This window comes from Amphiura filiformis, chromosome 5 (assembly GCF_039555335.1).
Source record: "Amphiura filiformis chromosome 5, Afil_fr2py, whole genome shotgun sequence".
In the NCBI taxonomy this organism is placed as follows: domain Eukaryota; kingdom Metazoa; phylum Echinodermata; class Ophiuroidea; order Amphilepidida; family Amphiuridae; genus Amphiura; species Amphiura filiformis.
Window position 1 is genome coordinate 40,444,141 of NC_092632.1, and position 16,633 is coordinate 40,460,773.

Genomic DNA, 16,633 nt, shown 5'->3' on the forward strand with positions numbered 1-16,633 from the left:
TTTGGCAGAACTTGATAATATTTTTTAATCCCAAAAAATTAGTGCTGTATTTTCTGGAATGGGGAGTATGCCCTCAAATAATATAGCTAGTGGTCGCATATTTTGTACAGCCAAGAGATGGCGCGCGATTAATGGTTGGTCTGAGTCGGTGCATAGGTCGGGGCTACATATAATTGACTCCAAAACACTTTCGCATTTTGTCACGCTACGTTCTGTATTTGATATGCAAATTTCCGTTCAGCATGTTCAGTCAGGAATCAGTAATATGGGTCAGTAACACAAGCAAGATAAAGACTGTGCACAGACACACACATGGCGGCATGCACAAAGAAGCTTGGAATATATTTTTACCATTTGATAGTATCTGCAATCGCCTTTACATAGAGCTACAGAGCTTTTGAATACAACTAATGAAAAGCCAGTCAATGACAATATTTGCAAATGGCTACTACACCAGCGACGCCACCAGACGGGGGCTGGGGTTGGTGGGTAGTGCTAGGTGCATTTGTCATTAATCTCTTAACAGCAGGATCTAGTTGGGCTTATGGTGTTCTATACGTTGCTTTACTAGATGCGTTACAAGCCACAAAAGCAGAAACTGGTAAGATGTTATTATAATGATTCAGTAACCATGGTAATATGAGCATGACTTTTTTTTATCATTATATACAGGGTGTCCCCTAAAATTTGGGCCCATTGTGAATTCAGTGTAAAATACAGAGGGCCTAGGCCCTACATAGGCTAGACTCGCTTGCCAGTCCTATATACGCCGTACCTATGTATATAGGCCAATGCTATATTTTAGGCATTTATATGCAGCATATCATTTATACCACGGCGCAGCAGCAAAGCAACAGTATCAAAAATACAATAACGCAATATAGGCCTATGTAAAAATAATATATTTGTTGTTTTTGTTTGTTTGTTTGTTTGTTTGTTTGTTGTTGTTGTTGTTGTTTGGAAGATGGTAGCTGAAAGATGTGGCTTTCAATCCACATTATGTAAACACTATAATTATGACTGGTGAAAACACTTTTTTAAAATATCACGACATTCGTTGGGCCCGTTGTTTATGGGATACCCTGTAGTATCAAGAAGCTACCATGCATGTAATCACAGATCCTGGAACAGGATCTGTGATGTAATAGGCCTTATGCATTATATATAAGCCTATATTACATTATATTGTATTATATATGCTAATATATTTAATATATCAAACCCTTTTTGCCCATCATACTGCAGTTACTGTCCGTTTTCCTATACACAATACACAGTGCTCTCACCATTGAGCTGTGACCTCTACAAATCGTGCCACGTTAAAAGGATAGGCATTTGCCTAGTTAACGTCAATGTGTGAAAAATAACCGGCCAATATTAAAAGTACTCTCAAAAACTTCTAGCAAATATATTTCTCTAACATGACCTAAAATTACAGCTAGGTTAGATGTTCAGAAATATTCGTACTTTGGTAAAACAGTGAGTGAGGGCAAGGCATAGCTAGCCAAATCCCGTGTTAATTGAATGGAGATTTGACCGAAAATTTTGGTAAACGGACCGCTCACTTCTGAAGAATGCCACACGAAAACGGTACAAGCTACATTTAAAGTACTCTCTGTTCGATCATCATGATGAGTTTTTTAAATAGTATGCCGAAATTTGGTACTGTAGGTAATTGACAAAGGGTCGTACTTCGCTGATGAGTAAGTGACAGTGAACATGAAAATCAGGGCCCATAACCCAAGTTAGTAGCTAGTTAGTGGAGGCCGTCACGGGACTGATTATTGATTATTGAAGTGCCTTATTAATAGATACACACGATTTAGGGCAAGAAAAAAAAAACCGGGACACTTTTGGAGACATCATCATCATCATCATCATCATCATCATCATCATCATCATCATCATCGACATCATCATCATCATCACTTTCTACATTTTTTTCTAAACAACATAGGGCCTACCGTTTTAATAAGATTTTTTTCTTGAAATGCATGTAACTATAATTATTGTTTAGAGCGTGATGATGAAATAAAACATCACGGTTTTCATCACGAAACAAAGTGATACATAAGAAATCGTTTGTTTTAAAGCGTGATGAAATAAAACATCACGATTTTCATCACAAAGCAAAGTAATAGGCCTACAAAAGAAATACATTTTTCGAGAGTGATTAAATAAAACATCACGATTTTCATCACGGAACAAAGTAATACATAAGACATCGTTTGTTTGATTGCAATCAACCGCGACAGTTCGTCTCACACACATAACAATGCACCGCGATTAAATAGGTTGATGACAACATTTGATTGAATGGACTGCACTGCCCCATGATTACGTGCACCGGTTCAAATCCTTTGTTTGGAGCCAATCAATAATTTCACGTACAGCCTCTATGCAAATTAGAGTTTACACACGCTGCAGCTGGGGTAATCGACCGAAGCTGGTTGCCGTTAGTGATCGAATGCATGAGCTTATTTGCTTTATTGAATCGATTTACTGGATTAGTTTCCTGTTAACTGGGTTTAATGCCACAAAGGTCGAATCGGGCTTGCCACGGACCATAAGTGCATCATGTAAACCTACTCAGGCCTATATCATGCTCTTAGCTGAATATGGTTCTCAAAGAACATGAAAAGATTCTTCGGAGTTCACAGTGAGCCTTTTCTTAATAAATGGTTCTTAATTTTAAAAAACAACTTTTTTTCCTAGAAAGGTTCCTTTTCTTAATAAATGGCTCTTAATAGAAAAAAAACCTTGCACATGGAGGACAAAAGGGTCCATTTTGTTTTTTTGGTTTTATGTGGGGGTTGTTTGTTTGTTTTTGTTTTGTTTTTTGTTGTTGTTGTTTGCTTGTTTTGTTTTTTTGTTGTTGTTTTTTAATCTGTCACTTAATTATTTTAAAATATTTGTCATTATTACACAGCATTGGTTGGTTCACTGGTCTACATGGTGCTTGTTTTCATGGCACCATATGCTTCTGCAGCATGTAGACGATATGGACATCGGCGTGTCATCATTACTGGCGGAGCTACTGCATCTATTGCTATCATGGGAAGCTCTTTTGCTACCAGCATTAATCAATTATACTACACATATGGTTTATTAACAGGTAGGCCTATATCAATTTTAATGATTTTTTTAGAAAAATGGTAAATTATGCACAAAAGAAAATCCCGGAAGAGAATAGGCCTACCTTTTGGGCTTCAACTTATTTCGATATAGGGTATGACTATGAGATAGGCCTATGCAACAAGCAAATTAAATGTATGTATAGGCCTATGACGGAAAGATGGCAAAAAAATGGCAAAAAAAAAAAGAAAAAGACAGTAGGCCTAAAACAATAGATAACGAAAGTATATCAAATTTTTGGTAACTGGATGAAATCCATACAAATGGAGACTTTGTAGTGAATATGTTGCCTTTTAACCGTTTGAAAACATACCGTAGGCTTAATGTTTGGAAATTCATTTAGGCTTATATGCCAAGCTCAAATTGAATGAAATATCGGATTATTGAATTGGCCATAATTATGAAATAAGACGTTATGTATATCTACATTTGTGACAACATATTGTCACCCTGCTACAATAATTGCCAAACTCACTTTTAAACCGAAATGAACTTTTTGCTTAATAATGTCATTGACATTGACCAATCATAAAGGGGATTTTATGGTGAGTTTGGCAATGGGGAATTTAGAAATTTTTAACACCAGAATTTGTCTGAAGATTTTGCTCTGATTTGGCTCATAGGCTACATTCACTGAAAGTCAAATGTATCATGTATAAGGCTCATGTAATCCGCAATTGCTCTCTAGGGCCTACTTCAATCTTTAAATAGGAGAGTGATTTTTAGCTCTCCTTGGTTGACCATTCTCTCCTTACATTCTGTTGTATATGCTCTTATTAAAACAGCTCCCCTTGAATGCTCCAGAAGAGCTATTTAATGCTCTCCTGCAAATTCCAAAAGACAGTCCCTGATGTAATCACCCTAATCGTTTCTGATAATTCCTTTTAATTTGTCCATTATCATTTTGTTCTTGTCCAAAGATTCGTGAATAAATATGTTTGAACCATATATTTTTCTAAAACCTCACAAAAAATTATCGTAGCAGGGTGACGATAGGCATAGAGTATATCACAATTTTTTATTTAGTAAAGCGGATGATATTTCAGAACCAAACTTCCCTGAAGCAGATAACCTTTGATGACTCTTACGAGTATATGGGATAGCGGATGCCACCTCATGTATGAATCAATCACCCTCGAGATATTATACTTGTCAGTCAAAATGATCTCAATCGTTATAAAGTATCACAGTCCTATACTTTTGGTCATTATACAGGGTGTCTCAGAAAGGACTTTAGCCCGGTGTGCTCTAATGTCCTACAAAAATACTGTCCAAACGTTGCTACCAGAGCCCTTAACTGAATGAAAAGTGAAGTGATTGTGCAATTTCCTCTGACCTGATACACCCTTATACAAAATCGCTCACAATGAGAAATAAGAATTTTGTTTTTTATAAATATTGCACTTAAATGTCAAACAAATGTCAAATCACAAAACCCATCACATCGAAACAGACCACTTCGCGGCTAGCTTCATTGGCAGATAACAATGAAAGAAGATGTAAAAATATAAAGAAAATGAAAAGAATTCTGAGCTCGTTTTGCCTCATAAAACATTTTTACTGTATCTGATTTCAACAAGTAAGGTGTCATTTTCAAGCTAAAAAGCAGCAGTTTGTCCTAGTGTTTAAACCTCCATTTTCATTTCTGCCGCGAGGTGATCTGTTTCGATGTGATGGGTCACAAATGTCAAATCACAAAAGTATTAGGATTTGGGATTTTCAGAGGTGGGCGCTGTAGTAATAGGCCTACGTGAAATTTACCCAAGGCAAGCGGTCCATTTGGCGGATACGGTATGTTTAAAAGGTGTTATAAAGTAATCATATGGAGGCGTTTAGATAAGTGTATAAAAGCTAAACGTTTGAAAAGTAAAGAATGTTATGCGTACTTCCGGGGTAAACTTCTAAACGCTTTTGCACCATTACCCTATACTTTTTATGATCCGTGAAATGATCCGTTATAAAATCCAAATAAGCATGGATTACCATTGTCAAATTGACACAAACCAAATAATTTGCAATCGTGTTAATTTATGTTCTATCATATGATGTAATGATTCATTTGAAAAGGACTTCCCCCGGGGATTTTCACAGTAAAAAAAATACCTGCATATGTACATAACTATAGATCAACTTTCTTGAAGAAAAAAAACTATAAACATGTATATAGCCTATATCTTCAAAAAGAGTTCGTGGGAATTAAACACTCTCTAAACATACTGTTGTGTTTAAAACCTACGTTTAATTGTTATCACTTAAACAGCTATCGACTTTTTACACATGTTAAAGTTTGAAATAATTATGATTGGCAAATCGACTATCAAACTTATCTGTGTTTAGATTACCTAATAAATATTTATGAGGTATAGTACATGTAATATACAAATACAATTAGAAAGCGTTTCATTCGTAAATACTATTTGCTTGTTTGGCTTTTTCTTTGTTTTGACAATTATGCCCTTCATACCAAAGGTGTTCAAAAATTAAGAAAGGAAAAAAGGAAAAGATGGTATAATAGGCCTCTACATATGCATGGTGCATATCGTCACCTTAGTAAAATATATAATTGCGATAAGTAATGTGTACATAACTATGATAACACGCGTTTTATTTTTGATCCCAGTGGAAAATGTTCTCCAACCAATAACAGTAATATTTATTCATTTGTGTTATCCATTTATATTTCTTTACAATTCAGGTTTTGGGTATGGCTGCTGTTTGATTCCGTCCTTTCTGATCACTCAAGAATACTTCAAGAAACGTATGGGCATAGCCATGGGAATCGGTATGGCTGGTGGTGGATTAGGAATGTGTGTCATGGCATTATTAACTCAACAATTACTAAATAATTACGGCTGGAGGGGAAGTCTACTTATTCTAGGTGCCATTAATGCAAATTTATGCGTGGCGGGAGCTTTAATGAGGCCAGTTAGCCACGTGAATAAATCTAGAACTAATCGAGCAAAATCTCTTGGTTATATCGATATTAAGACTGTATCACATAAAGACGGTAAGTCCATACCGATGATAAAAAGATTGCAGAGAAAATATTCCCTTTCCGTTGTAGCAACATACACTAGGCCTGTTGAAGATACTAATATCAGCAATACGGACTCGACTGCTCAAGATCATGTGTCGAATGAAAGACCAGTTTTTGATTTAATGGAAGATGAAAACAGAGAATCGGGACTGTATGATATCAAGGAAGAAAACGAAGAAATAGAACAGAAGGATGAAAGCAGATTGAAACAACAAACAAATGAGTTTCATCAGTCTTCCAACACCAACGTTGCTTCGTCAAAAGAAATGTCATCGGAACCAGATGACGAATTTAACAAAAGAGGAAAAAGTAACTGTTGTAGATACCCAGCTATGGTCTACAAATTCTTTGACAGCGTATATAACTTTTCACTGTTTAAAGATCCAGTTTATGTATTATTTCAAGTCTCAGTTTTAATTGGTTTTATGGGCATGTCCATTGTAACTACACATGTGGTAAGTAATATATTTTTACGTATTATTAATCATTTCCTCTATATATTATTAATAATAGCCGTATTAATAAGATTTCGGTCAAATTTTTATTTTTATTATTCTTTGCCAAAAATTATGAAAATAACAAATTTTCAGGAAGGGTTTCTGGTCAATGTATGCCGAAATAACAAGGTAAAATGCAACTATACTAGGCCAGTAGGCCTATACTATATATTTTTGGCCACGTAACTGCCATGACATATTTTTTAATCAAAATTAATATTTTAAATTAAAATCAAACTAATTAAAATGTCGTAATCAAAATTGCAAAATTGTCCTACAAAATACAAACACACCAAATTTGGCTGATTAAGTGTGCACAAATGTGCCATAAATATCCGATTAAAAAAAATTCACAAAATTCATTTTAAAAGATCGTATATTTTGGCTTTAATTTTACTTTAATCTTCTCCACACCAAGTAACCCATGTGTCGAGTGGGAGAGTTGACAGAATATAATATAAAGAGCAAGAATTGAAGGAATATGTTGAAACCAAAACCGTAGCCAAAACCAAAGTTCAATGTGGTGTTGCCATGTGAAAATTATGCATGGATTACACATGTTAAATTGTTAATGATTGACTTATTTTTAAAATAGTTCATATACACGGCACGGAACACATTTAACACATATACTTTTTTTTTTGTCTTTGCATACCGTAAATCCTCGTCTACAAGCATATAGAGTGCTTCTGATGAAAGCTAAGTTAATCCAGGCGCCATTATGGAGTTTGAGCAAATAAATTTCAGATGGAAGCATATACAAACAAGTATTATTGTAAGACCAATCTGTTGTATTGGCATATTTACGCTCGTTTCGTTTTAATTTAGCTTTCATCGAAAGAACTATATATGCTTGTAGACGAGGTTTTACGGTATTACATTTAACAATAGTACAAAGATAAGAAGAGTTAATCTGTAAAACAATATTGATCATAGAATAAATTTAAGTTGCAAAAAAAATTGCCTGTCATCAGACTCTTCCTGTCTGCCTGTCAGACTCTTTTACAACTTAAAAATATCCAATAAAAATAATAAGACACCACAAAAACATCCCAACACCCAAAAATAAAATCACAAACACACCCCAACAATCACACACACATAATCACACAAAAGGAAAAACAAAAATGTATGTAGCATGTACTACATTTACATCTTTTGCATATAGGCCCCTACTCTCTTGATCTTGACTTTTTTGCAAAGAAATTTGTCGACCTTTAACAAACCACAACAAAGACTTGAATCAAATGTCTGGTTTCTATCGCGACAAATGACCCGTTACAAATATACAACGTTTATTTGAATAACATAACACTTTGTAGTACTAAAACTCGTTTTCCACAACTCGCCGGTTCTATTTTTGGAAATATGTGCTTATTATAGGCCTAAGCATCAAGTGGCAATTTCGCGTAAAAGGATGGCAACTAAAAATGCTTAATTCGAAATTTTGTCTGCCAAGCTATATTGGAACCCAATATCTCAAACTCCTTACATACAGGCCAGGGGTATTAAACATGCTCCAAATTCACTAAAAAAAGTGTCAAATTATTCGCCTGGGTCTAAGGATCACAAAAATGTAACATATTTGCACGTAGGACACATAGTTAAAGTATAACACTCAAGCTCATTTTGCATGTTATATATGGGGGTGTAAATTAAAGATCCACCGCTTTTCGTAAAATGGATGCAATCTGTTCCTCAAGTTCAAGGGATTCAGGAAAAGAATAGTTTTTACTATCTGCAATGTCAAGTTCAGAAGATGATAAATAAATACAAAGTTCCATTGAATCCTACATATTTTTTGACTCTTTGGTCACGGTGTAACATGCTAACTAGACATCGCAGATAGTGCAAACTATTCTTTTCCTGAAACTTCTAAGCTAGGCGAACAACTTGCCTTAACTTTTACTAAACTTCGGAAGTCCAAAGTCAAATATTTAATTTGATAAACATCATCATCAGCAAACATTTCTGACTTAGATATCTAAAAGTTGATATATTTGGTTTAAAAAGGGTACTTGAGCTGCAAAAGATCTCGATGAAATACCCAGTATTTAGGTAGTTTGGAAATGGTATTTCCGCTTTCAATACAAAAAGCAAATTATGCCAAGTTTGGTATCAGAATAATTATACAACTTTGTATTTTCCTTATGATAATATTTTGTGAGAGATATAATGATGGTTTAAAATGGTAAAGAAACTTTTGCTACACCCTGTATACAGAGTCCTGTATAGACTGTTCAGAAAATTTCAGAAACGTTTCTATGTATAAACGTTTTGAACTATTGTACAGCTCAACTGATCATACTTTTCCTACATTCGACCTTGCATGATTTTTGAGTTGACACAGTCATGAAAATAACTATAGGCCTAGATACTTGACAGACCATTAGTAGCCCAGTTCTGAACCTTTTCATTGATCATTCATAACAATAGGTATCTGATGGACCAGTGAAGATAAGAAGGGGTTATAATATATCCGTAACCTTGATATTATAGTACATCTCGAGGAAAAAGTGCAATGGACATGTTTTCATTTAATGTTTCAAATATCCCGCACATGAAAATTGAGTATTTAACCCAAAATGGAAAATGGAACAATTGATTGGAAATCTGTTTTAACAGATTTTTTGACATCTTTTCTGCACTGTATTATACCTAAATTAAGAAATTTGATAAATATTCAAAGAAAATATAGGTCATCCAAAAATGTTGATTTTACACATTTTGGGGCAAAAAAGGAAAAATAAGGAAAAATATCAAAATCTGTTTTAACAGCTTCATTCATCAAGTCATAACAAACGGCCTACATGCTTAATTTCTAATAAAATATTGAAATTGAGAAAAATATAGGTATTTATTGATTTTCATGTTTTTTCTTGCAAATATGCTAATAATATGCAAATTATGAAATTGCAAAATAAAGTTTCTACATAGCATACATCTTTCAAGTGTGATGTTCAAAATGACAGACATCAAAAAGAGATTCGATGAAATGTAAAGGTGTAACAATTTTGGCATGGACTGTCTGGTTAGGCAAAGTACGGTAAGTTGAGCTGTAGGCATTTTACAGAAGAAATTAGGTGGTTTTTTTCGCTGTTTATTTTGTTGTTGTTTTGTTTTTGTTTTTGTTTTGTTTTTTTTTTTGTTGCTTTAATGGCTGTCATTGCGATAGTGTGCCTTCTGTAGGGGTGTGTGTGTGTATGTTCCATTTTGGTTAGATTTTTCGTTTTGCCTCATATTTTCTCACACATATCCTATGAAACATAAAGGCTAACTTTGATATTTATTACACATGTTAAACACCCAAGGGTCAACAGAGCTCATCTAAGATCATCTTGCATTTTGGTTAGGGTTTCCTTTTTCTTTGTATTTTCGCGCGCATTTTTTCTGGTAACATACGAGAGATACGCCTATCTCAAAATAAATTAAAAAGGTTTACCAGTTTACCCTAATTTTAGTTGGCAAGTAGTGGAGATAAAATTCCGAGTGACCACAGTCACTATGGACCACAATAGCCTCATCCCAATGGCATAGTCCAATAACCTCAATTACTTAATCATAGTGTAAAATATGACCCCAACTTGCAGAGTATGAGTTTTTGTACCCATATCTTCAAAAGTTATTCAATGAATGTGCAAATGTATTGGGGTTTAAGAACTGTTCTCCTGATAGATGAGCATGTTGTGGATCCTAGTGAGTTTGTCACAACAGAATGTATATGTAAAAGCTATATAAACTGGCCTCAAAAAGAAACTTATAATTTTTCACAATGTCATATCTTGAAATCCTGTCCATCAAATTGAACCAAAATTACATACAGGTTTACTTTAATACTCTACTCTTAACACATGTCAGTAACCAAGCAGTTATCCAACTGACACAACAGCAAAATGCACTGACATGGAACAGCTTCCTGGACCACATTCACAGCCCAGCCCTGTTTCATGAAAAAAGTGTATGAAAAGCAGAAAGCAGCACCGTTTCATCATCTGTGCAAGGATCTTGTGTGCATTCTCACAGATTTTTTCGTGCTGGGTGCCAAATGTTGGGCTGTGAAAGTGGAGGAAGTCCAGGAAGCTGTCCCATGACAGTGCATTTTGCTGTTGTGTCAGTTGGACAATTGCTTGGTTACTGACATGTGTTTTGAGTAGAGTATTAAAGTAATCCTGTGTGTAAGTTTGGTTCATTTTGATTGACAGTATTTTAAGATATGAACTTGTGATTCACAAGTTGTAAAAAATTATAAGTTTCTTTTTGAGCTCAGTTTAGATGCAAAACGTGCGAAGTCCATAAAGTACAATTCTGAGAAAAACACTTAGTACGTTTTGCCACTAAAAGATTGATCCTTTCTAGAAACCCCACTTTTGACTATAGTCTTAATTCAATGTGTCAGTCTTGAGAGCTTGCCTACTGCTTTTCATATCAAAATGAATAAATTAATCAAAAATCTTATTTCCTTTTTTAATTATGATTTTTTTTATCATTTAGCCAAAATGACTAAAATTCTGTTATTGTGAATTTTCCGGAAATTCATAGAATTTCGGTTTTTGCTAATTTTGACAAAATTATTTTTCTAAATGGTATTTTTAGGTTTTAAATTTAAAGAAAAGCGTTCTGTAGCACAATTCAACCCCAAAAAAGATCATTAAACTGTGCGTTTATTAGTCTCTTATAGCTGTGTTTATTCAAATCGTGTCCCCCTTTCCGGGAAATAACGAGGATTTCCGGAAACCGGAAATCAAAAATTTGAATATCTCAGCAACGGAAAAAGATATGAATATCAAACCAAAACCAAAAGATGTAGTTTAACGTGTTTAATAATACGTTCGACCTAGCCTGAATCCTTCCAGGCCCAGAATTGCGGCGCCTTTTATTACCGGCAGCACAACCCGATGACCGTGCGTAGATGTTGAAGGACTGGAGGATTTAGTCTACGTTCGACCTCTGGTGGACTTGGCACGTTTTGCATGCATCAGAGCAGATGATGGTGGATGCGATATCGCTATTTTGACGTCGCCATTGGATTAACACATAATCATGAAATCTTCACAAACAATTCTAAATTTGTTATGTGGTGTCAAAGCAAAATTATCTTACTCTAAAACCGTCGGGGTTCTGCAAAGTACCCCACTGCAAGTATGTTAATTTTCCATTTGTAATTGCTAACCGTGTATTTTGAATGGGGCTGTCAGCCCTGTATCTTCGCCAGCCTCGTACGTCACGGTCGCGCGTCCTATGCCGCCTGCATCAGAGCTCTTTATGTTTAAAAGTAATGGCCAATTGTATTGATCATAAATCCATTTGACTGTGGTTTGGCCCAGGACATAATGTCATGATATTAATATTGATATGTCCCCCTTAGTTTGGTTCAAATCATCCATTTCGTCCGAAGATTCAGAGAAACTCAAGGTTAAGCTGATGATTAGTTAGGACAGTTTAATACCCCCGGGTTAATACCAATCTCACTTCAAAAGTTTCACATGTCTTAATAGATTGTTTCGGCATGTTATGATTGTTTTTTGTTGTTAAAGACGCGTGGTTGTTTCCTGTCTCTAAATGAAATAATAAAAAATGAATAAATAAATAAAATAACCATGAATAATTACAGTATTTTTACGTATTCGCACATGATAAACAAAAATGAACATTTTGTTTTTCTGATCCATACAGGTTAAGCGTGCCTTAGATTTCGGTATATCGCCAGAATATGCAGCTTCCTTGCTTTATGGAATGGGTATTGGTCAGACCATCGGTAGAACACTAGGTGGAGTTGCGGTGGATCATATGCCTTTCAACAAGATAGCGATGACAGTGGTACTTTTGATCCTTGGAGGAATTGCCACAGATGTTAGTATATTTGCCACCATGTATATTGGTAAGAATTGATTAAACAGTATGCTTCGACGATATTTATAAATACGTATTTATAAATACGCACGTGACCACCTCCGCGCTGCCATAACAACTTGTAGACAGTTAAGTCTCGAAGTGACCTTCTACATAGCGGATGGTCTTCCTGTACATTTGAATGCAAAGGCGGTAAGCAACTATACTGTGCAGCAAATACGTATTTATAAATATAGTCGAAACATACGGTACTGTTAAAGTAGACCAATATTGTTGCTGAACAGCATGTAAATATTGTTTAGCGTAACCGTAACTGATGGTCAGATCAGGAAGCGCTAGGTATTTTCCACGTCGGGACCCGTACCACCTGACCCCTCACCAACCCAAGTAAATTAAACTGAAAAAGGCGTCTATGAATAATGATAAACTCCGATTCTATATATCATTCCTGTACTGGCACCTTCCTGGCGCCGTTGATGGCGTGTATTATACCCTTTACAACAAAATTCTTTAATTTGGTCAAGTTAGCTATCAATAAAGCGTTCAACTATATGGTGTGAGAGGTTGCGGGTTCAAACGCTCTCGTAGAAAATTGAGTTTAGCTTGAAATTCCCTTGGACAAGGAACTTACTGCTAATTGTCTCGTTGTAACCCGTACGAAACTTGGGGAGATGATCCTGGTTGCGAAGGTCAATTATGGAATGTCTACTGGTATATGCGCTCTTTAAGCTGCAAAGGCCCTGAGTTGTTAAGGAATGATTTGGGACCGTGCTGAGGCTTGTGGATCAACGTGTAGGCGTCGTGCCAGTGCGTATAGCGTACTATAAATCACTTCATTTTTTTGGGGGGGATATGTATATATAGGCCCACTAATCATGCTAATGCATTTCATCTTATCTTTTGACTTTCAGGACAACAAGTCACCATTTTCCTGACAGGTTTTATGTTTGGTGCAGTAGCTGTTCTGTCATTTGGAGTCCTCGTGGATACGTTTGGTGCCAAGCTGTTGTCGTACACGATATCGGTATGTTACCTCGTCGGAGGCATTGGAACAGTGATAGGACCAACGCTAGCAGGTGATTTGTTTGAAAATATTGTTGAAACTGTCTTTGGGAGGGATATGTATTTGGAAGGTGGTAGGGCAGATCTTTTTATGAATCATGCAAAAGCTGTATTTAACCTTGCCTTCACATTGTAAACATGTTTAGAAACTTCAACATTATGTATCAAATTCTTAAACATCAATGTTCAATGGCTAAACATTATCCGCCAGTACTCCAAACTTGTTTAGTATTAGTGAAGGCTACAAATGACACGTCAAAGTTGATAATAAGGTACTCTTTCCGTCGCCACGGCTTGTAATAATATCACATTATCACATACCAGAAAATCTTGATCGATGCGGTAGCTTTTTGTCTTTCTATAGGCATCAACTGGTACGTTCAAATCTCAAAAAAACATTTGTACTATTATGTTGATACGAAAAATAGGTCACTTCAGAACCAAGAACAACATAAATCATAAGCAGTAAGAGTGTATGCCCATACAGATTTGAATGTGGTATTTAATATTGTAGGCCTATATAGTTCACTGCTGGTACCGGATCATGTGAAGGTATGTCCGGGTGAAGGTATGCCGTCCGTATTCCCGGGATATAATAATTTCATTTGAGAAGAAAGTTATGTCAATATATTGCCCACATGTTATAGAGCAGGAATATTGCCACATTTAATAAAGTATTCGTCCGGGTATCACTCTAGCTGTTAGGAAGCTTACAGATGTTTCATCGAAGTGAAATTCTTGGCTGGCGCTACCCACAATTCCTAGGGGGTGTGAAATTTCGCAAACTGGTAACCACAAATTGACTGTTTTTTTACGATTTCTAAGGAAATACGTCGATTTGGAGCGTCAAATTTCAGGATGGCAATGAGAAAAATATGATCTATTTATAGGATACTAAACCCTCATCAACAATGAAAAAAATCGGGGGGATGAGGCTGTCGATCGGGGTACAGATCATTAGTGTAGAAAACAAAATTCCACCGTATACCAATACCATACACCATAATAACGTCATTCTTGATTATTTTTGTGCCCGTTTTCAGGTTATCTACGCGATAAATACGGGTCTTACGATAATTCCTTCCATCTTGCTGCTGCTGCAGACGTTGTCTGTGGTCTAATGATGTTGGCAATGATCCCATATATAGCTTGGCGTCGGAGAAGGCACAGGACACACGAACCTATCGGCAATGAAGAAGAACCAGCGGTAAATCACTGTAAGGAGGTCGAAACTGCTGAAACAGAAGACGTTGTTTGATTGAATGAAATGGTGTTAAGTGGCGGCGCCAGTAATTCCTCTCTCTCGCTTGTGTAGTTGGGTAAATGAATAATGAGAGTAGTCCGTTCTTCGGAGGGTACACGAAGTTGTCATTCCATTATGCACATGTATCTCACAGTTAGTTTCAAAAAGAGTAGACTGTCCCAATCCGTCCTGCTACACAACGCTTAAAACTCGGAATGAATCACGAATGACCATTCCTATAATTGACACTTTCCTGCCGTCGATGAGGTGAACATTGATATCTAAATGATCACGTATTATAAATTAACGAAAGTGTGGACACAAGGCGAAAGCAAGAGCACGAATGACGTGCTATTGATGTTCATCGACCGTGCCGAATGTTGTTGGAATGGTATCGGGCGGGGGCACTCGACTTTGGAAGTGACGGGGATGTACGGACAACAGTTTGAAACGAGGGGTCTTTCGGTGAGAGCCTAGACATCGAAAAAAGGGTCATTTCAGTGAGCCTACAACATTTTGGGTCAAGATATAAAAGTTGATACAAAATTTTCAAAAATTTGAAGAAAAAGAAAGGAAAAAATGGGGTAATTCAGTGAGAGATTATCAGAAATTTTCCCAAAATTGTTGAAAAAAGGTTTTTTTGTGACAGGAAAGCAGAAATGTGGGTCATTGGGTGAGAGGCGGGGTGAGAGGCAGTTGAAAAATAGGGTCAATTTGGCCGCACATCCCGTCACCCAGTTTAGTGCCCCCCCCCCCGGTATTGGATAAAATATCGTATGCCTATACGATCTTTGATATGATATTTTTGCTGCATATGCCATACAACTTTGTTTTAAATTGAGCACTTTATATCAAACTCAAACCATAAATTATAGGCCTTAATTAATAATATTTGAAGTGCCATAATACTTGTAAGTATATATAGGTAGCAATTCTATTATACAGTCTTTCCTGGTCACAGTATTGTTTAGACTATAGACTATAGTTTATATTTAAGGGGTAGGGGCGGTGTAATAATATTACCATAACTGACAATGCTTTGTTTTATTAGATCTATTATTATTATTATTATTATTATTATTATTATTATATTATGTTCTTGAACTTCTTGACACTGCACTGGCATCTATGAACTGCTCAAAATATATCATGTATATTTATATTGAACCTGTCTATAGATCTTTTATTTCTTTGAATGTATTATGTGTTATCCAATGTTTATAAGCTTTTCACCAAAATCAGCACCAATAGGCTCACTGCTACCTTGGACTTCAACCAGCCCCGCGCCCCGAGAACAAGCCGAATTTAGATGCGGATTCTCTACCACAGATCACCTATAAAACCAGATCATAGAGAAAGCAAATGAATATCAGCAACCGTTGTGTTTGGTTTTCGTAGACTATGAGAAGGCTTTCGACAGCATTGAAATTCCAGCTGTACAAAATGTACTACAGCAGCTTACAGGCACTGGTTGACCAGGGAATAGAGAGCACATAATAATCAAGGACATAATACAGCAAAGGAACAGCTACCATCACTGATTCATTGACCATCCGGCTACACTCTGAGAGCAACAAAATCAACATGTCACCAAAACTTTTCAACGCAGCTCTTAAAGCCATCATACAAAAGCTTGACTGTGAAATGGGGAGAGGATAAGCCACCTGAGATTTGCAGATGATAATTATTATAATCTTTGCAGAAAACCCTGATGATCTGGAGTCTATATGCTGCAAGCCCTCAACAATGGAAGTAACCAAGTGGGCTGACGATCAACATGAGCAAGACCAAAAGGGTATCCCGGATATT

General features: G+C 36.1%; 1 protein-coding gene across 1 annotated transcript; it reads left to right on the plus strand.

Moving 5' to 3' along the window:
- The first annotated feature begins 221 nt into the window (after window positions 1–221).
- On the plus strand, window positions 222–15,963 carry LOC140153119 (monocarboxylate transporter 9-like). The gene is made up of 6 exons (XM_072175756.1): window positions 222–601; window positions 2,930–3,115; window positions 5,831–6,627; window positions 12,343–12,547; window positions 13,431–13,595; window positions 14,625–15,963. Exons 1-6 carry the CDS (start codon window positions 442–444, stop codon window positions 14,837–14,839), a joined length of 1,728 nt encoding a protein of 575 aa, XP_072031857.1. The 5' UTR covers window positions 222–441; the 3' UTR covers window positions 14,840–15,963.
- Window positions 15,964–16,633: the final 670 nt, after the last annotated feature.